Source organism: Pyxicephalus adspersus, chromosome 6 (genome assembly GCF_032062135.1).
Source record: "Pyxicephalus adspersus chromosome 6, UCB_Pads_2.0, whole genome shotgun sequence".
Lineage (NCBI taxonomy): Eukaryota > Metazoa > Chordata > Amphibia > Anura > Pyxicephalidae > Pyxicephalus > Pyxicephalus adspersus.
In genome coordinates this window covers 58,489,368-58,517,247 of record NC_092863.1, presented here as the reverse complement: position 1 = coordinate 58,517,247, position 27,880 = coordinate 58,489,368, and the positions used below count along the sequence as shown (strand labels likewise).

General features: G+C 35.4%; 1 protein-coding gene across 2 annotated transcripts in view; it reads right to left on the bottom strand.

Moving 5' to 3' along the window:
- Window positions 1–3,537: 3,537 nt before the first annotated feature.
- The window catches only part of SRRM4 (serine/arginine repetitive matrix 4), a 91,169-nt gene continuing 66,826 nt past the window's right edge, over window positions 3,538–27,880 (bottom strand). The window contains exons 8-15 of one of the 2 annotated variants that reach the window (XM_072415967.1): window positions 27,305–27,398; window positions 22,349–22,358; window positions 19,241–19,255; window positions 13,873–14,230; window positions 12,280–12,501; window positions 11,538–11,648; window positions 10,745–10,882; window positions 3,538–9,827 (exon numbers count right to left, since the gene is read on the bottom strand). In XM_072415967.1, coding sequence (XP_072272068.1) covers window positions 9,584–9,827; window positions 10,745–10,882; window positions 11,538–11,648; window positions 12,280–12,501; window positions 13,873–14,230; window positions 19,241–19,255; window positions 22,349–22,358; window positions 27,305–27,398 — 1,192 coding nt within the window. In that variant the 3' untranslated portion in view covers window positions 3,538–9,583. Of the gene's footprint in view, window positions 9,828–10,744; window positions 10,883–11,537; window positions 11,649–12,279; window positions 12,502–13,872; window positions 14,231–19,240; window positions 19,256–22,348; window positions 22,359–27,256; window positions 27,399–27,880 lie in introns of both variants that reach the window. The other variant, XM_072415966.1, reaches the window with a different exon arrangement.

Genomic DNA, 27,880 nt, shown 5'->3' with positions numbered 1-27,880 from the left:
GCACATGAACAATAACTGTGTACTGTAGTCTTCTTCATGGGTAAATAAGGCATCCCCCTGAAAATAAGCCCTAGAGCATATTTTGGCCTTCAAAAAAAAATAAGACAGTGTCTTATCATCGGGGAAACAGGGTATGTACCCATACCATACAGTTCCATAAAGCAATATTTAGGACAAAATGCTCCACTATTACACAGTCCATATATATACAGTTTTTAAACAATTTGATAATAATGTTTGCAGTATTTCAGATAAATAAATGATACATGGCCACTACAAATAGATAAATATTGAAAATAATTCTTTTTGGATGTAGTGTTTAATACAAACCTGTATATAATTCTTCAGCAGGAAACAAACTTGATCCCTAAATCCCCTTGTCCAGTAAAGCTTTCATACACCAGTGAGCTGAAATTAGTAACCTTCTAGGAATGTGCCAACATAGCACCAGCTAATAGCTAAGTGACACTCTACCAGCAGAGTCTATACAAAACAGGAACTCTCCCATTTTTGGGACCAGGGACATTTGTATGACCAGATATCCGTAAATATGGGACATGTTGATTTATTTTTAATAGCATTCATTTTATCAACAAATACAAAAACAGAATTCATTCTCTGAGAATAATGATCTCAAAGTGTAATGGAGATGCACAAATAGAAGCATGAACCTGAACATTCAATTCTATTTTAAACAAAGAATTGATCACGTTATACAACATAGGCATGACAGACACACCTGTATTTCCCTGTCCAGAGTGGCTGGACATACTCCAATAAACTGGCCATGCGCAGTTAGCTGTTCAAATGCTTCACTTCTAGCTTCTTTCAGGAGGAAACACAGAGTACAATTCAGACAAGGAAAAATATGAGAAGGTGGTACAATGCCTGCCACTGCTCCACAGCAAGTCACATTCCAATGACTGATGTAAACTGTCCTGCCACTGGCCAATTTTTACACACCTGTATCTGAGAGCTGAAGTACTCATTTTAATAAAAAGAAAGCTTGTTGGCACAGTTGCCTTAGTAGGGAGCACTATCATCTTTTCAGTGCCAGGTCTTAGTTTCAAATCCCAACCAGGAAACAGGATCTGCATGCAAAGAGTTTGTGTGGATTTCTTCAGGACACTCAACTTTCCCCCAACATCTCAAAAACATGCATTTAGGTTATTTGGCTCTACCAGAACTAAAAAAAACAGGTAGTGCAGTGTGGTCTACCAGGTGCCATGTGCATATAAGACAGTGTTAGATACCAAAACTAAAAAGCTGCCTGTGCATTATGTATCCACATTTGTGTCTGTTGTCACTTACATATACTCAGTGTACATATACTTATTGCATTTACCTAGTGTACCATCTCTAATCCTTACACAGTTCTTCAATGGCAGCATGATGTGTAATTTAAAAAAAACATACATGGAGAGATGATTCTGACAATTTCAATCAGAAATGTTATCATTGCTTGGAGTACTACTTGAGTGTAGTATGAGTGCAAGTAAACGGAATGATTGAACGAGGCTGGACGAGATGAACAACAACTGAGATACACCAATTAATTTATCTCATGTAATTATTATTTTCATGCTGTATTAGAATTTCAACTTTGGGTACATGCCAGGGAGTTGAATCACTTGCTAGCTAACATCTCAAGTTCTTTGCACCTGAACTGGAACTTCTACCCGACACAGCCAATTCTTTCCCATGGTGTGTGTTGCAGTTTTCCACTATGGAGAATGTAATAATAGCTTATAGATTCTTGCTATAATGGGAGCAATTCAGATTCAGCTAAAAAAAAGCCAGAAAACATACCAGGTGATATTCTGTTTGATTATCTGTGGTATATAACAACTATGACATCATTTTGTGGTGGACTGCCCCTTTAATGTTCTTAACCAACAGCTAGCTATTCAAGTAATCATATCTATCTTCTGGTAAAACTGACCATTCTAAGAAGTTTAGTGTGTTCTTTCTCTGTAACACCAACACATCTTGTCAAGATAAGGAGCTGTAAGTGAAATCCACCAAAGTCAGATACTGCTATAGTCGTTGAATAGATGACCTCTAAAAACTGTTCTGAGCAATTTCATTTTAATAGTTGTAAAATTCAAATAAATCCAAGTTGTTTGCTTAAGATTACTTATAAAAAGTTGATTATATAAATAGATTTAGGAAAAAGCCCCTAAGGTGACATATTGGCTATTATGGTGCAATTTGGCAGGTTTTCTCTATTGTATTCATAATAAGTACTGTGATATATCAAGTAACAATTCTATTTTATTATTGTAACAAATTTAACATTATAAATAGTAAATGTATGGGAATAAATGGATATAAAAGAAGCAAACAGTGTGATTGTTGGACAACAGGGTCAGAGCATCTCCAAAATGGCAGGTCTTATGCAATGTGCCCAGTATGCAGTGTTTAACACATACCACAATTGTGTGTGTGTGTGGTTGGGGGATACCATAGAGTAGGGATAGCCAGATATCAGAAAGGAACCACTGTTGAAAAAGATAATGCTGGCCATGGGACAAAGGTGTCAGCACCTTTTTCTGAATATGGGGCCCATCTTGCCCAATATGCCCATGTTGACTCCTGTTTAATGCCGGAAGTGCCAACAATGGGCATGTGAGGATCAGAACTGGACCATAGAGCAATGGAAGGCAGCGGCCTGGTTTATTGGGTCACATTTTCTTTTAGACCATGTGGGTGGATCAGTGTGCATGTCATTTACCCAAAGAAATGTGTTACAGCAGCAGGATGAACTATTAGAAGAAGGCAGACCAGTGAGGGCAATGCAACTTAACACATCTGCTGCTGATATCTTGGTAGTTTATACCGCAGAACACCTTCAGAGGTCCATGTCTTGATAAGTATGACATCTGTATATAGCCAAAAAATGCTCGTCAGTTATAAAGGCCTCAAGGTGACAGGTAACATTGGAGTTTAAATGGCAACTGTAAATGTATTTGTTTTGCATTAGGTGGTCTATTTTGAAGTGAATCTGACATTCACTAAAATATTCCCTGATAAAGAATCTTCCAAGTTTATATGTTTCAATGGCAGTAATTGATTCTCCATTAGGGAATGCTTCAGTTAAGACTCATTAGTTAAGTAAGGTAATGCAAACACAGATACACCCCTCTACAATTACATTGGTTATGAATATTCATAAATAGGTATGTATTCATATATTGTAGCAATATTTTTTTCACTCAGGTGAAATATTCAATTGATATGTCTTTTGCCCTACATGGTCCAATTTATGAACAGGGCTAAGCTGCAGCCAATACTTCTTTCTCTTAGTATTAACTTATTCACTTTTTTGTATAAACTTTATTCAGCTTCATTCAGAGGAAAGGTAAGTTGCAGTATTGCCACCAAGTCCAAGTTCCAACAGGGTCACCATGTATATTCAGCTTACTGCAAAGTTGTTACACAAAACAAACACACACAAATACAAAATTTACATTGGGAGCTTATTCTCCAGTATTACCTGTGAATGATTTGAGGCAAAGGAATACAATAATCAGAATATAGTTATCATATGAATACTTTATTTCCAGTGTTTGTGGACATATTAACAAACAAAATACTATGGAATGTTTCTGAACACAACACGGCTTTAAGCCTTGTACAGTGATATAAAAATCAGCGATCAATGTCTCTTCTGCTGTGAAGGGGATTTGGCCCAATATCTAACAGCAGTGGAAAAATTTGTTCATATCAGAGCTTTCAAAAACAGCAGAAACAAAAACTTTGTAGCCTCAGATCATATGTGTCTATAAGCAGAAGTCATCCCTATTCTTCCATGTTGAAATATTTACAATGTGTTTACCCTAAAGAATGTAGGAACGTAAAACATAGGAAAAACCTAACACTTAGACTTTGGTGTCTACACAAATTTTCAGGTACCCAATGAACCCTTAAAACAATGTTGGAGTATAGGATGCAAAAACTAAAAATCAGTACTAAAACTCACCCAATGCCATACTTTACCATTGGCTGCTATGTGTGATTGGCAGTATAAATGCCTAACAGCAAGGGATGGGAGAATCTTGGTCAAAGTTCCCAGCTAAAAATAGAGTAACTTTCTGAGCTCCTGGGCACTCTGGAAAAATACTGAAGACACCTTCATGTATGTATGTGTAGTTGCCTGTAATAAGTTAAGCAAAATTCTTTTTTTCAAGGTTTGCACGCATAGGCACAGAAAAAAAACTTGCTTTTTAACAGCTGTCAAATCTATCTTGACACCTAGTATATTTACCCCAACAACTGAGTACCTGTTAGCACTCCAACTGTCTGGCTTATTGTGTTACATATTGCACTGTAGTGCAATCTGACATCTGATGCTGCTTATTCATTTAACAAATTATATAAACTATGAAAAAGTGCTCAAAAGTTGTTTCCATGATGCTGGTTACTGTATATCTTCCTCCTAGCTTACCATAATATATTGAAATTGTTGATATATAATAAAGTTTTACATTTGTCTAAAGTTTTACATTTGTCTACTTAACAAACAGCTAGAGGAAGAGGTTGAAGTTTGGGTGCTTTAGGTATGGAACAGGCTTAACATTTCCCAATTTAGCTATCTTTTAGCATTTGTTTCTCTGTGTATTTTTTTTTATCTGTTTGTGTTTGATGCATAACATCACAGAGCCACCCTCTGGTTGACTTTTACCCGCCACATATAAAATGAATGCGTCCTACTCTGGAAGAGGTTTGCATGGGCAGTATCCCTGCTCAGGGCCATCTGCAAGTAACAGATAGTATTTCTACTGGTTCCTACTCTAATTGAGGACCTAATAAGGAACACTTTCACTTTTGGGCACCAACATACATTATTTGTACTTGCTTGTACTTTGAGCATGGTCTTTCCCCAGCATAGTCTTTGCCTCCCTGCAAAGGTAAATTTATATGCATGTCTCCTAGCAAAATATATCCATCTACCCCCAAATCCTGACTTGTATATTACATCCAAGGCTTAGACCTATGCAAGCCTGCCATGGAGGTGCCTTCCTGGTTTATTTGGTCATTCAGGTCAAATGATCATAGAGCAACCATTTTTAACAAGTCAAGCCTTTTATAAAATGGAAATCTTTCCCTCTTCACTTATTTATTAAAGTCCACTTTACATGACAAAGCTAGTGTCTACATGAATTCAAATACGATGTACTGAGGCTCCTCAGGTTACCAGGTGTGCCTAATATGAGCAAAGTCTAGCAGACAATCATGTCAACACTATTCCATAAATACAATATAAATATTAAATACACTCCCTTTACATCCTCACTTATTTACAATGCATAGCAACAATATATTGGTCCAGAAATTCAACACACATAGACATTAACATTTAAAATAAAGTGAAACATTCCCAAAACAGGAAAAGAATCAACATGGATTGTTTGCAATATGTACGATATCTGGGTTTAGTAAACTGTCCAGAGCTTTGTAAAGTTATTGATGAGAAAGTTGTTCTCTTCCAGCTTTGACTCATCAGTGTGGGAAGATAGATGCACAATGACCAGTTTGTCTCCACTGACAGGTTAAAATACACATGATGCTTGTAATTGCCTTTTTAATGCAGTGCAATAATGCTCCTTTCGTATTGACGCTATGCATCATTAAAAGTAATTGTAACATTCACTCCTTGCTTATGCTGCTGGGCTAAGTGACCATGAAATCTAGAAGTATATTCAATTAGAGCTGCCAGGTTTTAACTTGCATGCATGCATGGAAAATATCTTTGTTGCCTGCATGAAGAATATTTTAATACACAGTATTCTGAATTATAATAAAATAGTACCTCTGTTGTACATATAGCCCTCCAAAATATTATCTAAAAAAGAAATCCAGAAGGCAGAAATAATGAAATAGGTTGACAAAGAGAATGTTATTGTTTAGTAATATTCATGGGGACCACGTGTAATTTAGATAAAATATCATTCAGCATAAAAATATCAAGAGATGTGGAAATTTATATTTTAGAATTCTGTGGAGTCTTCAATTTCTTCTATTTTGAAGAATCAAATCTGAAATACACTGTCATTTATATTAATTAATGCCCTGATCCTCAATTTGCCTTAGACATTCTGTTTTCAAATAAGATCAACATACAAAAATATAGACAGAAGAGTTGTAGACCACAGCAACCAATCAGATGTTAGTGTTTGGGATCACAGCAGGTTAAAACTAAAGTTTGTTCTGTTGGCTACTGCACATTTACAGAGCAATTCAGAATAACAGGTCTGAATTATTATTTTTCAGAACTGAATTGAACTGACATCTGATGGACTGCTATGAAATGAAAACATGGAGAAAAAGCACCTTATTTTAGCACACCAATGCCTATTTTTGGCTCATAAGAGCAAAAACCTTTCTAAAGAAAAATAACAACTTTGTACAACATTGACAGTGATTTTTGCTTTTATTGCCTTTAAATAATTCCATGTATGATATCAATACCCTTGTCAGTGTTATTGTCACAAGCTTTTAGATTTAAGATAAACATAGCATTGGTCAGAAACCCTAAAATATTGTAATCTAAATCAAGTTTTCATCTGAATGTATAACCTAAAGGTAATACTCTCCCAGATCTATTGCCATGCATGCATTTTACTTACCTTCTAAAGTGCCCGCATCCAGCAATGTAATCTTCATGCTTCCCTCCATCCCTACTTTGTTGCTGTCATACTTGCTCAGACTTCTTCTGGGTCTGGAGTTGTCTTATCCATCCCAAGCTAGTCAAAGCAGATGTAACTCCTGTACATGTGCACAGGAATTACTTGGCACCCAGCTCCTACAGATGCCAGGATTACACACTGAGTTATGCATGTACAGCAGTCAGTGCATAAATATAAAATATTGTAAGCAAACCACAAAACATGTTAAAGGGTTTTATGAAAGAAGAGACAATAAGGTTTCTTCCTTCCTAAAATTATCACTGCTAAATTTTTTGAAAGTACAGTTCCACATGAAAAGTATGAATATAATCAGAAGCAAAACAAAAAAAAAAAAAAAACAAACATGATCATAGCAATGTTAAAAAATGTTTAAAAAACTCTCCACATTGCTAACTCATATTGCAGTGGAATACTGAAAAATGGTATTTCATTTGGAATATAAATACAAATAAATACATAAATAACCCCTTTAAACAGGTCAAAATAAATAAATAACAATAAAAAAGCATTAAAAGCAGCAAGATATCATCAGGACAAAGGTATGTAAACCAAGAAAGAAGCATGTCCTTCTATGCACAGTATGTCTTTTTGGTCTTGCAGTGTTTACTAGCATTTTTCCATGATACATATTTCATAAATGTGAGAAATGTATCTCTCCAGGTTCACAGAAATACATTACATGGGGCAAATCATTTTACCATCAATGTTCTCAAATACAAGCTTATGTGTATTTTTTTTTGTAATGTCTTGTTAACATTGCATTTTATTTATTACATCAATAACGCTTTAGGTAAAAGTTCCCTGATATTTTCCTTACATAAATAATAAATAAATAACTAAAAAATAAATACATGTACTGAACTGTCAATATAAAAATAGTCATCATATTATGTCCTCTCAGTGGTTCTTTGACTGCCTAGACCCTACTGCAGAAAATAAAGGAGTAAAATCAACAGTAGGAGTAAAAATCAACATAAAGGAGTAAAATCAATCAGTAGGAATAAAAATCAACATTTATGGTTCTACTCAATCAAACATTCTGGTACAAATAAGGTTACTAACTATAGATATAATGGTATTCTCTTTCTAGTCACTTCAGTTGTACTCTTAGAACACTTTGCTGTTCTGTAGGGTGCACTAGCTAGAATATTAAATCATATTTGTTGAAATATAACCTAGCCATGACTGTCCATGTTATTGATACAACAATGACTATTGTGCAGGGGCATACTGCAGACCTACCACCCATCCTTTGCCATTTACACTTATATGAAACCAGAAATTGCTTTGCCTTGACCTTCTTTGACCATAGGGCTGCTCAGAGCTTTAGGAGAGTCACAAGAGTCACAAACTATAAAGTCCTTTATAGTTTCTGTCACAGACAAGATAAATTTAATTTGAAACTCTAGATTCTGGTAAATGTAAAAAGCATGGGGTTATGATGTGTAAAAGGAAAACAGGGTCAAGTTTAGGGTCAATGGTTGCCACTATACAGCAATGCGGAAATGTTCCCAATTTTAAATGCAGACAAACACCTGGACCAGGTTACATTTTAAAGCAGATAAAAAGCAGAAGTGTTATGTATCTTTGATAGTGGCATATATATTAATATGAATGTTTTTTAAGTGGTGCCTGGAAGACCCATAATTAAAAAAAATACAGTGACCTCTCTACATACATTTGCTGCATGATCAATTTTTATATTTCTTTGCACTCCTCACAGTAGTATTATTAACCATGGCTCTACTGTAATTAGTAATTACAATCAGTAATTAGTAATCAGAAGCCATATTACACTTGACTATAGCACATTTTGTGTCAATAAACATGAAATGGTATTTAAGGAAAGAAAAAAAAAACTTAGAACAATACCATTCAAGTTCTATAATTGTGCAATTATATTTGAACTGAATATTTTGATATTTCAATAATTATTACCAGTAAAAAAGCCAATTGTTTGTGGCAGTTAAAGATTATTTGGACACCATATATTGACTATTAAAACTGCAAAACACCGCTCCTAAAAAAAATTTTTAAAAATTATATATATATATATATATATATATATATATCATGTATTTTGCATATCAGTGTAAATTAAAATAAATACAAAAATAAATACATAAATATAAAGCATTACCACAAACAATATAGCAATACCACAAACATAATGAATTTGGGGTCTTTGATGATGCATAGATGGATAGTAATCATGATTTTTCTTTATAGGTAAAAATTTTAGCTCCATTTTGATCTTGATCTAGCCTGCCTTTCAGTTATCTAAACGAGTCATTTCTTATAAAGGTCAGAGTGAAATGAGGTTGGCTGGGGAGATCTCTTCCTAGCTGGTATTTCCATGTATAACAGCTGTTATCCCATCATCTAGGAATAAAACTTTTTTAACCCTCTGGTTAAACAAGTAATTGGCGTGAACCAGGTTTGCATTGTCAGAGATGAGTATACAGAGATAGTATTGGGTTTCAGTGGCTCTGATGGCACCACACAGATGATAAATTTGACATCTAGCATCTGAACAGTGACAAAGTCACATGCTTGCCATTCCACATAGTGTCAGAAAGTCATGGGGATTCCAAGTGAGCGACAGGTGCTTTGGATTCTGTAGCTTGGATAGTTTGACTTCATTGTGTGGGATGACTTCAGTGACAATCAGCAAATAGGTATAGGACACTTTCAGTACCTCTTCTGCTATTCCTAATCAGCTCCTTAATTTATAGTATAAAGTTGTAAATATGGAAATTGCCATTGGTCTGATTATCGGAACCTTTTAAGTACCAGTTGAAATGAATGTTTAAATGTTTAAATATGTATATGAGCAGCCCTACTATAGAGCTTCTTATACATGACATGGAAGCTCTTGCAGTCAAACAAATGTCTTAACGCCTGATGCTGTCACATGAGTCAGAACTCTGGCTCCAGCTTTGACTTCGGCTCCTACTCCTCTTCCAGTCTCTACTGCGGCTTCTCCTACTGCTATGGCTCCTGCTGCGACTGCTTCTGTGGCTGAAGTAGCTGCGGCTTCTGGACCTGCTTCGAGGGCTGAACCAAGATGGAGTGCTACTTGCACTGCTCGAAGAAGATGGACTAGGCCTGTAGTATGGGATGGGGCGCTTACGGGCACTGTATACACAAAATTGAAAGATACATTAACACAGGTAATTATAGATAAAGGTGCTCATTTTCTGTTTTACCTTAGGCTACAAGTTGGACATAAAGATAACCCTGATTTTAGGAAGGTCTGAATTTAATGCTGGGCGCTCAGATGAATGGCGACCTCATAATTCCAAGAAATGATTGATTATTTTTTACATACCATAAAATGCTAACATTTAAGAGTTATTAGTCATTATTACATTAATATATGTCACTGAATGACTCTTTCAAGAATAAACCAAATGTGTGTTTTATTTTATATTTGATAGAGAGTAGAAGGGATTGAAACTCAGGAAGTGTCCCTTCCATTTTCCATTATTTTTGGACATGGCAGAGAGTAATGTAAAATCTATTTATTATAGACACAGAAAAAAAAATATTTTTTGTAAAATGTCTTCCAGTGTTATTCTAATGTGGACAAAAGGGGAAATTTCCCCAGTGGGATCACTATATATATAAAACAGGCTCCCAATGCAATGTCTAGTAAACCTCCACCTGTGAACAAACTAAATATGTGCCTTTTTTGGGGAAATTCTACACTATATATGTAAAATCTTGACTTCATTATTAAATAAATAACCCCTTTCTTTCTTTTTTCACTGTTAATATATAAAACACATTTTATTTTTGCTCAATTTTTATTTTTGTCATTAACTTCTCTGATTACAAACCCCCATGCCTTGGGAGGATCATGGGGGCCATATATTTTAAAACAACAATTTAAATAAAGCTATTTTGAGACACAGTTTACTTTATTACATCAAGAGGAACACTTCACAGGTTTTTCCTGATCTGTCTGGAAGTTTTATAGATTGTTGAATATATCTTGGTATTGTTCTTTCCTACCATTTTTACAGCTGGTTTAATTTTGTAATGTTTTATACCTTGTAATCCTTCTTGCCTCTAAGTGACTTGGGGAGTCTCTCCTGGGTTTTCTCATAGGGGAATAAGAGCTGCGTCTTGTTCTATGAGGTCCTTTGCGTGTTCCAGTTTCTGTGGAACTGTACTTGCTGCTTCTGTCTCTGTAGCAAAGAATATAATATCTGTTTAATTCATAAAAACAAGTAAACATTGTCAAGTGTGTTTTTTTTTTTACATACCAGGGTTGATTTAATGACCAAAAACACAAGGGAAGTAATGGTGGTGGAGGTGGTGTGCAAAGGATTTGTTAGATTTCTAAATGTTACTGCACTAGAAAAATAGAATGCGACTGACTGCTATCATAGATATCATACACACCCTTCTTTTATCCAGTTATTAGAAATCAAATCCAATGAATTAAATTGCTCTAGAAATAGTAATATTTCACACAGTAATTTACTTCACTACTAGTAGAAAAACAAAACTTTGGATTGATTTATTCTTTCAGAATCTGTTCATAGGAAAACTGACAGCAGCATATTTACGCTTTTAATAATGATTTCACTGAATGCTAAAATACACTATTAGTTGACTTTTGTCCTTCTGAACATGCTTTTATGGTAATTCAAAAAATACATCAGCTCTTTGTAGGTTGTTAACTTCTATTTACAATTAAAAATTCCACTATGTTGGTGGTATACAATGTCAGTGCAGGTGATACCTATAATAGCTATATAATCATTTATTATTATCCTGATAACTGAAAATAAATAAAATATTTGTCAAACCAGATCAATCATGAACACCAACTAATACCTGCTAGGGCTGTAGCGAGAGTAACTTGGACTCCGCCGGCCACGAGAGCTCCTGCTTCCATTACTTTTCCATCCAGACTTTGAGGAATAGCTTGGAGATCTTGAGTAGGACCTATACTCAATAAGAGAAATTTCCAATTAGAAAACTTCACTTTCATCCCAAAAAAATATTCAGAATTAGCATCAACAAATGTAGTCTAAAAGACTACCTCTGGTTAAAGCCGGCTGGCTTAGCTAGACAGTAATCGAATGTAAAAATGCTGCATTACAATATTACAAAACTCTGGTTTTATATTTATATATATATATATATATATATATATATATTTAAATATAGATTTTTCTTTACTTCTTGTCTGTCTTTGGGACAGAGTGTCACTAAGACAGAAAATTGGTGGAATTAAGAAAAGAGTTGTGAAATATTGGGTCAGCACAATAATGTTCTGTCAGAAAAGGGCTGTTTTGTTTTGATCCAAACCAATTATCTTCATGCTTATCTTTGAGAATAAAAAGCAGTTTTAAACAGGTCAAATGCACACGTCAACGAATTCTGCCTGATTTCAAAAATTGTCTCAAACTGATATAAAAGGCAAGTTTATCCACACAGCCCAAAGCCCGTTGACCCAACCTTGAAGAGGTGTTTGCAATGTGCAATGATTGTTGGTATAATTACCATTGATGTACTGGATTATTTTTCAAGAATATGTTTGTCATATTTTGTAAATGTACTAAAAAAAATTTACCTTGCACCTGAAGAGCTTGACCGACTTCGTGACCTTCTATTTGAAGAAGATCTGTAGTATGAAGAATAGGAGCTTATGGAATTGCTTGAGCTGCGGGAGTAAGACCTCCTGGCGCTCCTATATGATGAGCTTGAATGACGGCTACGTAAAGAGTTTCTGTCAGGCGATAAGTCTGATACACTCTTGTGTTCCCCTAGGCAGCCCAGGCAAGAGGACAGATCTCTGTAGAAGAATTACATACATTTCTTATTATACATATCTTCAATAATCTCACTGTGATTATTCTGTACGGATAAGAAAAATGTGTGCTGCTTTGGGAAGGAAGGAAAATCAAACTAGCAATATGATGCTACATCAAAGTTCCCTTTTTATAAAAAAAAGCTTAATTTGTTTTCCATTTCAGCCTACTGAGGATAACATCTTTGAACATAATTAAAATTAGAACTAAGTAGATACGTGTGAAATTTCAAGGATTAAAACACTAGCTGACCTCAAAAAAAAGCTAATGCCTCTAATAACATGTATTTCCAGTAGGTCGAAAAATTTAAAAAATTTATTTTTTCAATTAGTGCCTATATGGAAAACACTGCCACATCCCATGAAAATCAACAATACCAAATCAAACCCTTTAGGGACATTTTGGGAAGCAAAAGTAATAGTAGTAGTATATTTATATTTAAAATAAAACAGCGGATCATCTTTAGTAGACATTGGATAATCAAAGATTATCATATAGAATCTCTAGGTGATATTGTTCTCTATGCGTTTCACAGCAATTTAATCTGCTTCATCAGGAGATTTAGAGACCTTTCCCTTTATATTAAAAAAAAATCCTTGTACAACATAATTCTTAAACTTTACTTCTTATTCTCTCTCTCAAGAATTGGTCCCAAAACAAAAAAGGAGGGTAGGGGATTAGGATCTCGAGACAATCTTCCAGACTGATGGAAATCTATATCGTGGCACAATGTCAAACTTTTCAGTGTATGAATCCACAAACGAAGCGTCCTACGAACAATCAACCTCCCTTCTCTGATCCATTCAGCATGGGGTCACCAGCCAATTATTTTCTCACCTATAGGGAGAAATCCCTATACTCTTTCTATAGGTTAGCAAATAATAATAATATTTTATCTTTTCAGCTACTGCCAATGATGGTTATCTTAACTTTGTTTCTTCCCAGCCAATTGAATTCTCTGCGCAAAACACTCATGTAAAGAGAGAATACCAGCTGAAAAGGCATAAGGTAAGATTTATTGCTGTGTTCTCATTGGGGTAGGTATTTTCTACCCATTTGGTGTCAATGGGACAGGAAATGTGAAGAATCCTAGCATTTATTTTAAATTGAAGCTTTACGACCTTTTCCCCTGTTTAAATGTATTTACTGCTTCTCCTGCTAGACACTGTAGCAAACATATAGCAAAAGACCCTTTATACTTTTGCAGGTAAATTAATTTAAAATATTTTCAGCCCAAGCATCAGAATATCAGCCAGGTGAGCAGATGCAAAAGGAGAGGCCAAATTATTAGTCTTTTCTCAATCAAACAGCTGATTAGGTTGTTGTTTTGGCTCCCTTTGTCTGCATGTACTTACCTCTTAGCCTGTATCCTGGAGTCTCCTAAAGGGAGTGATGATTCCTTGGTAAAAGAAAAAGAGCTTGCTGATGAATTCCCTGAATCCGAGATGTTGTCACTATGACCGTTAGGTGTCTTTACTGAGGATGGGACATGTCCAAAACCCTGATGGGGTGGGCTGTCTTTTTCCTGACCGAGCTTCAACACAGAAGAGCTTGACTGCGTTGAGGGAGGAGAACACATCTCATTGCCCGAGTCATACTCGTTTGTGACTTCCTTCTGACAGCCTCCATTACTCTCTGTTGTGACCAAAAGGCTGGGGACGGATTGGGAAATCTGAAAACACAAGACAGTGTTGACACATGTGGAACCCAAAGCTTGCAAAGCAACTTAGTCACTTAATGTCACATTCATTTGCCAGAATAACTTCTTCTAACATTCTCCATATACTGTATATTTTATTAACTGAAAAGAAAAAAAAGTAACAAAAAAAAAAGGAGCGGGCAATAGAAAAAAGAAATAGAAAGATCAAAAAGAAAAATCTCTTTACAAAAAGTCTACAGAGAAGCCTGCAGACAAAGAGAGCTGCAATGATGTGGACACCATGCATGGTTTGGCATGCACCCATAAAGAAAGAATGACAACGAAAATGAGAAACAAAAAAGGAAGATAATGCTGTATCTGTAAAGAGCTTTTTTTATAGTTGGCACAGCAACTGGTACCCAAAACTGCAGAGGAGTATTTCTAGATTTAATGTAGCTGTTATCAAGAACGGTAGATTGTTTTAATGAGTCTCCAGACAAAGACAGAGCAGCATCTGTTATTTCAGCCATCACCTAACTGATAATGTGGCTTGTCTAACCATGAGTAGAAATCAGGGTTAGTGTACAGTACATACATTATAGCACCTGTATAAAGGTGATAATAGGAATGTTTATTGTCAATAACAACCAGCTCGAACTGTCAGTTCAGCAGTGCAATACCAAAAGCGAAACATCCCTTCTGATTGGTTGCCAGATATTTTTGGCTCACACTTTATACATTACCCACTTTGTGAACTGTTCTATTCAACAGGATGTCTATGTCTAATAGGATGTCTAATTTCTAAAGTTGATACAGTAGAACATGCTCTGTAATTGGTGCTTTGAAATAATTTTTGTGATTGTTGATCCTTATCTATATTTTGATACTCTTTTTGTTTAATTACTGTTCATTTTGATGTGTTGCTGAAAGCTATTTGCGCTAACACCTTTGATTCTGCATGACTCATTCATCTTATGTGGTTTAGTAAGAGAAACCCTTCATGTCATAACTGGTGTACCCTGACAAGTCACCTGCTTTATACAATCTGATTCCCTCTGTACTGCACAGGAAAATGTAGAACGAAATGAATGAGTTCAAACATTATTCTGGACTGCTGAATGCAGTAATGCACATCAAGACAAAATAATTTAGCACCTATTAATTATGAGTAGATTTAACTTATTCACCGTTGTCACCATTACAATCTAAGCACTAAGTGTAATACGTAATTCAGATCTGGTCTCAGAAAAATTTCCTCTTAATAACCTGGTGCAATTTTTCATATTTAATTAATTTGCTACTATTCAGTTAGTAAAATCATGAAGCTTTATTGCCTAAACCCCCGTGGTTTGGTAAATATAAACACTCCTCAGCATGCACAAGTAATTTTTAAATGTAAAGTAAATTTAGTCAGCCTAAAGAGATTTAATTTGTCCATTAAGGTTCTCTTGCAGGTATCCCCAACACACTCTCCTGTATTGTGGTTTCAATGTTGGACCTGGGGGCCCTAACTATGTGTCATGTGGCAGTGTCCAGAGATTGGCTACTTAGGTCCAAAACTGCATCCTGGGAGAAGGTTAAGAGTAAAAATGTGGCACTTGCAATATATCCTTTCCATTGATGTGATAATATTGACATTACTGAAAGCAATAGATTCTTCTGGTCAATTGGTAAACACTTTTTTAAACTCTTTTTCTTCTTTTGATAAATGATAGTTTCCTGGCTATATACACAATACATTACAGTTACAGAAAATGTTATAGTCTGTTGTCTCATGTTTAAAGTCAGTAACTCGCATCAATTCTTATCTTATTTGATATTAGAAGAATCTGCAATAAAAGAATGTAAATATTGTTTATGTAAACAAAAGGCGTAATCTTTTTCATAAGATACAACTCAAGGTAATTAAACTATGCACCAAAAAGGCAACACATTATGAGTTAAAATGCTACTAATCCCAATTTACCTGTGTTGTTACACTCTATTCTTACATAGATTTAAGACTTTGCAAATGGATAGATTACAGTTTATTGTGGCCTGAGGCAACATATCAGATTTGGCTTTCCATATCTTAAATTGCCATTAATAAAAATTGCAATTCAACAGAATCCTCCATATTTCCATTGTCTATACTGAAATGGCCAAGTCTATTCCGTCTTGTGACAAGAAGGTACATAGCTATAACCTATTGTACTAATTCTATAGTTTATTGCAGGAGTAGAGAGGTCAAAGCCCTAGGCTGCTGCTTGGGGTTGTCTTGTGCATAATATGTTGTTCTTCTTCATGTAAGACACACATGTGTGTCTTACATGAAGAAGAAAAGGGGCTATGGTGACATGTTTAGCTTACAATGTGATTTACTAAAGTAATTTGTTTGTCTTATTAACAAATCCATGTTCATTTTAAACAACCAATCCATTGTAACCTGTCAAGGGAACAATACAGGCTGTACCGCTAAATCACTTTTTAGAATACTTCTTGTTTCAAAAAATTTCTTAGTTGTAATGCAGATACTGTGACTTATATACTAGTACTACTTAGAGTCACAGATTTAAAATAAGTTTTATTTCAAGGATTCTGATTTCCCTCCAACTTTAATAGGCACATGTACTGAGGCCACAACATTAGCATGAAGGTGGTCTTCAATGGCAGCCTATATTTTATGAAAAATAAATAAAATTATGTTTTTATTTTCATTGTTGGCAGGTTTTCTTGGCCAAAGCACTCCTATAGAAAGTCAAGCCTTTTTTGTGCAATTTATATGATTATTAGAATGAATGGGCCCAATAATTTAAAATATAGTATTTCTCTATAATGTACTTATATATTGTTTACTTATGTTCTGTGTATTGAAGCAATAGCACTTTCCTTTATGTGTAGCATCCTTTTAATATTGCAAGGTCCTTGAAGGTTCAAGGGGCTAAACCTGCATTATGGACAGGTCCAGAATCTGTTCTCCATAGGGAGTGATGGTTCGCTGGCACCATTGCTTTAGTAGGGTTGCAGCCAATCACTGCCCTGGTGCATTTTTCTTTTGGGTTCTATTAAAAGTTAAATATGTAGAAAACTCAGCAAATGGGGTCTAAGCTGAGGGAGTCACAGCCAGTGAGCACTGTTGCACTCCAAGGCCCAAAGAGTGTACCATGGATGGAGATGAGCTAGGTTTCCCATAGATAAGGATAAGGGCTTCAGGGAGAAAAAGCTAAAAGAGAAGGGATCCAGAAGAGAGGTGCTCTAGGACAAGATCCTGCTGATCCTGAATTGGACTGTCTCTTAAGGTGAGACCCAATCCAGAGGAGGAATGCTTCTCTCATGGCGGATTTAAAATTCATCAAGGATGCTAAAGGTTAGGTATCACTTTTGGCTGTGATGGATTACTTTGGATGTGAAATTCTGTTACATTGACACTTTGCTACCTCCATATGTGCTGAGTTGCACAAAAAAACTTAAATTACATATGCATGAACCTGTGAATTTCCCATGCCACACTACAAGAAGGCACCCTGGTAAAATGTGCCCGCCCCCATGGGGTGAGTGCTACATACATCATTGTTTATGCCATAGAGATATTGCATTATCCTAATTAGGCCATATGTATTTATATTGTTTTATAGGGAGCCTAAATGTTTTCTTACAACGATTTATTATAGGCTGGTCTGCTGGTCAAGAATACCTTATACAGCAAGAGCCAGAGACTTTTGCAAGTCACCGGTGGGGATTAAAGTGGACAATTTCTTTAATTATCCCTCAATCTGTACAACAAATATATTTGCTCTGTAATTGTGATGCTTTTCTGCCGGCATCAGTGAGCATCACATTATATTAGTGTCTACATACTCTTGAAATCAGTGTTGATATGTAATTGGTCTTGCAAGCCCTGCTGAGAAGGCTGAAGTAACTGTTTGCTTTCACCATATTTATGTGTCACATTTAATAGCTGTGTATTTAAATCTAAGGCCTGCCTTGAAATTTGTTCAAGGTCATGGTAATTACAAGCTTCATACACAGCGGCTGAAAGTCACAATTAGTGTGATGTTCGATAAACACAGCCTTCAAATGATTGTAACGACCCTATAAGGTCACAGTGATTAAACTAAACAAAGAGTCAATCATACAAAGTTGGTTCTTGATTAGGGTAAAATCCTGTATACCAGTAAGCTAAAGAAAGTCATTGCTGTTATAAACCCATAGATTTCTGTATTTCTAAAACAATTCCCTACAGCTCCTTACTTGTTATATATAAGACTGACATAAAGAAAGAATGAAAGTCAAATGTATGACATATTAATCAATACAAAAAAGACATAGACTGAGTGTAGTGTGTAAACATCCAGGCCAATTGCAATTTGCTTGGTTATATTAGAATTAGTAGCTAACTTCTTTAGCTTGTTTAGAGTGCACAACTAGAACTTTACCACTGCCATTTGTAACTAATATAAATATTGGGTTGGAAGCCTATTGTCAAGGTTTACACCCATCAGTGTTCCTAGTGGCTGTTCAGTTCTGGTCTCCATTGTGCTGCAAACACATGGTAATGCCAAATTCTTTGTTTCATAGAGTGATTGCATAACAAGTGTGAAAAAGTATAGCTTCCATTGGGCTTTGGATAAACTGAGACTATGGGATCTATTTATGAAGAAGTAAATCGGGTGCAATTATCACAAATATACAGTTAGTTTCCACATATATTGCTCAATTAGGGGTGGCCTAAATTAAATCTAATAATGTAGACAGTTTTCCTAAAAATGTCCCTTTAGGCAGAATAGTTTATGTACATATAAGGGTTAGAGGCATTGTGAATTGTAATAACTTAGACTTTTACATTGTCTGATTAATACAAGAGTTTATAATAGATAAGGTGATTGTAGACCTAATTGTCAAATAAATAGAATAGGTATAGGTGAAACCAACTGTAACACAGAAACAGATTTTTTTTTTTGATGAATGTTCTGAGAGATATGCAATTACAATTTATTTAGTAATACGTTAAAGAGTGGTGTGCACAGAATCCGGGACATCTAAGCAAATATAAACTTGTTTGAATAAATGTAGCACTGGTTGCTATAGGCCACTGCATTTTGTACATAATTGATTGTGTCCTTATCTGATTTGATGTCATATGATTCATTTAAAAAAGGATCCAAGGGAAGAGTAATCTCAGTCTCTGGTCCCACCACTATCAGAACAGAGGCATGATTAGGAATGACTACAGAATATCATGACACCTCTTTCCTTGAGACTCTTTTATAAATGAGACCAATAATGTGAAAAGCGCTCCTCTGCATTAAGTGATGTATGTTATTTATACAGCATCTTTAAATTTAAACTTAAACAAAAAAAAAAAACATGAAGCCATTATGACTTAAGAAAAAATAACAAGCAATATGATAAAGAGGAAAAAAAAAAGAAAAGGTAAAGTACCCGGATGAAAATAGAGAAAAGGCAAGAGAAACAGGAAAATAAAGTATACAGATATTCAGATTGACTTTCCTTAATCAAATAGTTTGATTTTTTTTCCCCTGTAAGTCCAGATTTAGCAGGTGCCTAACTCTAATAAAACCCCTAACATCTGTCAGGAATCAGCGACTTACCAAGCGGGAACTCCTCCTTTAGTAGGTAAGGTGTAAGAAAAAGGTAACATAATTCCATCATTACATATTACAGGTCAACAAAAACAAACATTCACTCTCCCTCACAACTGCCTAGTCCTGGAAATGTGTGCGGGTGGAAGAACAGCTGGCAAGACTCAGCTGGTGTGCACCTCCTCATTACATTGCACTGATGACATTAAAAAAATAAACAAATTTGTACTAAGTTGATTGGATATTACCATAAATCAACTTTTTTATATAAATAACTTGCTTCAATATTTTGGATTAACACTGATTTGTGTAACACCCTTCTAGATATAATATTTATAAATCCACTAAGCCTAAAATATAGTTATCAGAGAACTGGAAGTAAGGAAAAGTATATCTTTTCCCTTCACCAGTCATTAACGTACACATGAAGGTTCCCATAGAAAACCAAATGATCTCATGTAAATATACAACACTGTTGGGTAATAAAGTACCAGTGATGCATTAAATGTAATCAATTATATGGATTTCTGGAGGTGCAAGTGTTTTGCAAGTCTAGACTGGATAAAACCCTATACTGTGCTTCTTATTGGCCATAACATTGGTACCTACACGTTTATACACATTTTTATGGAGTCATGTGCAATCACATCATATGATGTCATTACTCATTACCCAGGATATCATAGCATAATAACGGCAAACATTTTTTAACCTTTCTTTAAAAAGGGCAACTTTATTGTCAACTTCCCTACTGCCTAAGTTTCAGAACCCTGCTCTGACCATTGGAAAGAACCTTCCAAATTCCACTAGAAAGCCAACACTTTCAGAAGTGTCAGTCTCATGGGTCACTGCAGGTCTTACTGACCTCCAAGCAGGAGATCAACTCTTCTGGAAATGTTGGTTTGTGGGATCAGTTCCACTAATCAGGTAAGTGCTCGGCAATGTGTGTATCAGGAAAACTGAGAATTTTGTGCATTTTAATAAAAGGGAGAAGTGTGTTTATGTCGGTATTCTTTAAACTATATAGACCTTTTGTTGTTTTACAGAATTTCAGTGTACTGATGGGCTTTTACAAGCTTAATATGTTTATTTCCAGTAGGAACTCATAACTGGAGCTGCCTATCAATTTACGGTAGGCCACATTTACCAAAGTACCTGAATAAAAACTGCCTGTACTGTACCAGGGCAACCAATCATACTCAAATAATAATTTCTCAACTGTCAATTTCCAATATATAATTATGATTGTCTGATGTATGGTATTCAAACCAGTGAAGACTTTCAAAAACCTGAAGTTTTCCTTATTTATGTAATACAAAATGTCATATTTAGTGTATAGTAATCCTGCATCTAATCATTAGGATTGTCTGTACTGTTGAGACATGACAATTGTTTGTTCTACTAAGAGGTGTCAGTACAAATATAATCGATGAAAGATTAGTATTCATTGTACCACTTTGCCACTCACAATTCAACATGTCCTCCTATAAAATAATGTGCATTGCTTTGTTCAGGTATTCGGACTAAGTGAGGTTCATATGGCTTGAGGGAAATGGCAGATAATGAGTTTTCCAACCGCAGGTAATTAGAAATGAATCAGACTTTAAAGTGCCATCTGTTCAGGCAAGTTTCTCTGTACAAAACAGCCCATGGCAATAACTGGTGGATTTCCCAAATAAAAAATGCCTTGGCACAATACAGTCAACTATAATATCCAATATAATGCAGTTTGAGGAATTTGTCTTCATTCTACTTTAACTGAAACATTTTAGCTGCATCATTTTATGGTTATTAATATACAAAGCAGCATGTAGGTTATAGCAGCCGTACTTATTTTTAGGTATTTAGGTATAAGTGCTGTGTTTATTGACCTGGCTTGTCCTGCTTTGTTTAATGTATCACCTCTTGTTTGGCTACATCTTTTTTTAATATTAGCTGGCTAGGCGAAGGGGAGTATCGTGGGCATGTTGGCCAATAACCATGACCTTGGCTATAAGGCACCTGATTTTAAAATGACAGCTCATGGTGAGCAGAAACGAGTGAAGTAAAAAACACAATGGAGTTGATATACTAAAAGTGTTTTCACTCTATGGCACTTAATTGGGTGCTTGCAGGTTCATGTGGTTAAGTGAAAAATATACACTTTCAGTAAGTCACCCCCAATTTCTTTAGGTTTTTAGCTAGCATAAACTCTTTGTATTTGGTTTTTCTTCTAACCACTTTTAAATTGACTTGTTGCAATTGTAATGAATGAAGCTGCTAAACTGCAGTTGTTCCAATGCTGGATGGGCCTGAAATTTTTGGCTTTTTATATAAAGCATTAGCAAAATACACAACTTACCAATAACAAGTTCCATCACATTTTGGCTAAGCCTAGATTTGTGACGGGAAATCTGCTAATGGGACCCTGAACAATATGAAGCATTCGTTTTCTTTTTATGTTTAATAAAAAAATACTTGGAGAGACCCCAGAGACCACCAAACACCTGTTACATACTCTTATAATCTCTCGACTACTGTTTTATCCTCTCACCTGGCATTCTACTATTTAGATTCTCGCTTCTACAGTCTATCATGAATACTGGAGCTAGACTTATCTATCCTTCTCACTATTCTTCATCTACTGCATATCTCTTCAAATTTTGCCATCGACATCAATTTCCCCTTGAAATCAAACAGAAACTACAGCCTTTCAATCACGGCTCTTGTCATTTTTTTTACATACTGTAAACACACCCCTACTGCCCTCTCTAGGTCTGTCTACATGACCTAATAATGACTTATTCACGCTCAACCTCTTACCATGAATAGCTTTTCTAGAACTACTCCTACTCCCCGGAATTCCCTTCCTCATATAATCTGGTTTGTTCTTATGTTTAACACAAGCCCTGAAAAAATACCTCTTACTCACCTACCCATCTTCCTCTCCCTCTGAACCATTACTAATTAGCCACAGTTCCATTTTTTCAACCTGTTGTATACTAGGCTCCCCCTTCTTACATTCTATGGCCTTCTTCTATCTCGGTGTAATAGTTATTCATGACAATTTGTCACCTTCAGCTCCTATTTTTTGTACGACATTGCGATTCCAAAAATTTATTGGCCACAAATAGGTTGCAATATCTTGATAACTCATATAGGACTTTATTTACCACCAAGTCTTACCAGTGTTCTGTGGAACCCTTGGTTTTTCCTAGAAGTTACTAGGGATGCCTAAGCTGTGGCTGGTTGACCTCTCATTTGATGATGCCTGCATAGTTCATAGTCAATGCCACTTGTCAGAGCCAATGAATAAAGCCAGATAGCGTTCTGTGGTGGCATTTTAACTACCACTGTAAGAATAGCATTCTTACCAGAAAAGACAAAATGCAATACTACCAATAAATTAGTTTTAACGAGGATACATAGAGGCCTCAAAAATATTACATGGGTTCCACTTGGGTAAAAAAATAAAACTGTCATATACTGTACGGTAGGTTAGAAATATATTGTTGAAAGGAAAATTAAGCTGGTCATATGGGGGCATTGTGCATTATTGTTTAACAAATATTTGCATTATTGTTAACAATTCTACAAAAATGATCTATATAGGTCAGATATCAGGAATGACATACTAAATGAAGGAAGAATGTCCACATAACAAAGTCATTGTTCACTCACCTTAATGAAATAATTGCAGAAGTGTTTGAATACCCAATCAAGTTCAAGGAAATTTAAAAAGAAATATGAATTTGTATTGTAGATAATTTGATGATTAATGTGAAATCAGAATTACTTTGTTAAGTGAACATATTATACTTCTTTAGTGGAACAACTACCAAAAAAAGAGAAAATAATTCCCAAGTTACATTTTGTTGGTAGAAACAATAGACTGGATCTGCATGTTAAACATCTCTTAATGTATTTACCTAATTTCTCACATGAGTAGTTTGATTTGGTTATGAAACAGTCTGCTTTTAATCATACATAGGTACATAGGTATACATATTGATGTTTGTAATGCATACTGCATTTGATATCAATGGGGAATAAATCTCTCAAGCCTTACAGGTTTCACTAAATTACTTTATCACATAGTCTGGATATATTCAGAAAGTACATCTGCTTTACACTACAGGTAGCCTGTATAGATAAGCCTCAGGGAAAAAATCATATAATGAATTATATTAAATTGAAATTTGAATACAGGATCATGTTATTTATAAAAAGGGACCAACCAGACCAGCAAACCTATATTTGGTTCCAATACACTGTTGGCCTAAGAATTTTCTCATATGAAACTTTTAATTTTATTTTTAACTTATATTTTAGAACTTTTTACGCAGCCTGTCTTTTTAGTTCAATACTTCTAAACTGAACCTAAAGATATGTATATATCATTTATACACTTAAGCATCACAAGTGAGGAAGAATAGGGTAAACATATGGACCTACAGATTAAACTGCAGATTTGATGCCAGTAATGTCTACATCTTTCTTGCCTTTTAGGGCACATTGACATTGAATGGGCAAAAGTAGTAATGGTGCTATGATAAAAGCTTGCTCTGCATGTTGTAAACCCCAGCAGGAGCTTATACACTCCAGAAAGTACATAAAGGCTGCCTCCCTCCAAACATTCAACAGTAAAGAGCCTTAATGTGCACAGAGTAAGACATTGATGGTTACATAGTGTTTAATGAAATAAACCTAATGAAAGCCACTTGGTATTTCATCCAGCTAAATTTACCCTCCGGGGAATTCTTTTATAGACACAGCCTGCAATTCATTTAATCAGGGAGAGGGAAATTGATAACCCACGCTGGCATTTAAAGTGTCATTTATTTTTATCTCTCAAATCACCCCTAACTGCTTGAGAATCCTGCTTAGCATTGTAGGGAGTAGGCAGACACTTTGCCGTCTGTTGATTATACATGTATCACATGAAATAAAGCAGGCTGGCTGCAAGTATTTACAATACATTGTATATAACACCTTGAAGTAATTATGTGCAAAAGCATGTTGCAGCAATCTGTAAACTTGCATAGTAAATAAGTCATATGTGTGATTTTTCGTAATGCTACCATTTCTATCACTATTTTTAGACCACACTAGTTATGCCATAGATTTCAATAATTTCTGGGCTATTCTGAAGCCCAACCAGATTTTCTCAGGCCATTACCAAGGTGTCTCACATGAGTCCTCATGATAACTTTACCCAGCATTTTAAAGCTATATATACAGTATAGTACCTTTCCTTTATTCGTATCAGCCTCTGCCTACTCGAGTTTACTATACTCTAATCTCTGCTAATTCCACCGTTCACACAGATATACAATCACAGTTTTGGAGTAGTTATCATCCAGTATATTGTGTACAATAGCAGAAAAAAAGAACACCAGGGGAGAAGGGGGGCAATTAAATTCCATGTAGACACAAGTGGTATGGTTTGAGCACAGGACTGTAGTGAAGCAAGACACAGTGCTACCATTAAGTTTACCACTGTGCCAACATGTAAAGCCAAAACCAAAACTGCTACTGTATGAGCACAACTGGAGGGCCTTTGGCCCTAAAAGCAAAAAAAAAGCCATTGTGGAATTTCTACTACTGCAAACCTACTGAAAGCAGCAGACTAAAGCCTATTAAAGTATACATAAATCATATACAGACTTTATTTACTGTTACCAAATGCACAAACTCTTTGTCCAAATCCTATATGACGGAAGCAGAGAACTGTTTAAGAGTATGACATAATACAGCCGGGGGATTACACTGTCACTTCCGTTAAGGCACTTCCATACATACAAACTTGAGCAAACTCATCTCTTTTTATAAGAAGAGAAAAAAAAATCTCAACTGCAATTAGAATGTAAGTGGGGGTTTTAGTTATTTACTTATTAAACTACTTCAGTGTTACATACCATGGTCATTTAAATTAGTATGTGGCAGCTGTTATAACAGCAGCTGTTGCCAATGCTTTCATATTTAATAAGATTTTGTCATAAACTCAAAAGCTATTTTTGCAATATTTATAAGTTTAGTGAAACAGAAAGAGAATATAGTCCTAATTTCCAACACAGAATTACATTTGTCCCACAAAGGGAGATGGAGGGCATTTTTTACAGGATGAAAGGACAGGTCTAGTAGATGCCCAGGGTCCCCTTGGAGTATTGAAGTATTAGGATCTAGGACTAGCAGAAACATTGCATTTTGCTTTTCTGTGGACATAGCATCAGATATTCTTAAATTACTTGAGTGGGGTTGGTTACAGTTACCTATCAACTGTCATGAAATGATTAGATTAGTCAGGGACAACTGATCATTAATCATGGTATCCCTAGTAAACCTATAGCTTGTTTACTTATTGTTTTCTGATTTCCTATATTACTAGGTCGATATTATTTTTTTCTATTGATCCCCATTTATTTAATACCTGCAACAATACACAATAAAATCAAGGCTACCAGCCAACACGAGAAGTAGACCTATGTTACTTCAAGGCTGTCTGCTACCTTAAGCCACACTAACCATTTTATTTGTTTTCTCTCTACTTACATTGCCAAAATGCTCAAAATTACTTCTTGCTCAAAAAATATTTCTGGTCTGCATTGTACTACTGCACAAAAGTCATTTATGGCAGTATTGCACATGTATAAATTCGAAGTGGTCAGTACTGATGCATTGAAATCCTTGTTTCAATTTCAGGCATTACCTTGCATTCATGGAGTCTGCATGAGCCCCTATAGCAAAGATGTCAGTACTCACATATCTTTTACTGGAGGTGCAGAGTTCTCCTTTTATGAAGGTAACAAACAGAACATTCTGGTTTAGGTTCTGTTTGTTGTCTTGATACAGGGGAACACTGTGCCTCTGAAACACAATATTGGTTGAGTATAAAATCCCAGTAGGTGCTGGCATCCTTGCTATTGGGGTTTGTACAGTGTCACCTTTGCCATGCTGGTTTACTGTGTGAGAAGGGCATGTGGACTATTAAATGGAAGCCCCAAGACTAGCTTTTAGGCTTCTACAACATATCTAAAAATAGATTAGTCCACCTAAACTGGCCAGAATGTAGATGTGTCTGTACAACATTAATAGGAAAAGTAAAGGTCTCTGCTAAGAAGAGGATTAGGGTCAGGGCAGGTGGGTGGTATGAACAGTTGCTTTTCATTGGAATGTATTTTGCAATGTTTTGGTCTAAAATAAACAAAAACATTTTCAGATATCACCTGCAGTATTTATGTTTTTCAAAAAATCTGAAAGATTTTGCTACTTTTTGGTGATTGAGATTCTAATAAGACATTGTAAACAGTAAACCCTTATAAAACTGGCAAATTTTTGTTTATGCTTCTATATCTTTAAAATATTCCCCATTATGGAAAAAAAACTATGGTACTGAACCCTAAATTACATATCACATAGGTACATATGCCACTCATTTTTTTCAGACCCATCCAGCATTAAAAGTGAACAACTTCAGTAAGCTGCATCCATCTATATAATGAGTACACAAGTAAAAAGGGACAATGCTGTATAACTTACTGTCATCTTGGTGGAGTATGTGCTGTTTTGTGCAGACAGAGGGGTAACTTCTTTCTGTTTCTTGTTTACAGACCTAGAATGATGGTATTTGTACTTTTTTCTTTTTGATTGATGCTTTTTTTCTCTAGATTGCTCCCGTGGCCTAAAAAAAAGGAGACTAAAATATAATTTCAATTCCAATGACTACAAAAAAACAGTGCTAATCAACCTAAGCCATCTCAAAGAACAGGAATATACCAACGGTAAAGTCCCCTCATGATCTGATCCATATATTGTACTGTGCCATATCTAGTTTGCCAATATACCAATTAGTTCTTCCACCTGGTTTACTCTGCACATGAAGAAATTTGAAGAAGTATGAGGCAGTTGAGTTTTACACTTTTGTAGGATAATCCTCATTGGTGTGCAGTGGCTGAGAGTAGCAAGGCAGAATCCCCAAACCTCTAAGAAGACTGAGCGTGGCTACAGTTGTCTATCACATTGTTGTAACTTTCATATGATAGCTCTATATAGATTGTAAGGAATTATCCAGTTACAATTGAAAGTTTTTTTTCATTATTTTTGCTGTGTTTAGTATACAGATTAGATGGTCAATGATCATTTTTTAAATGCAAACTTTCAGCC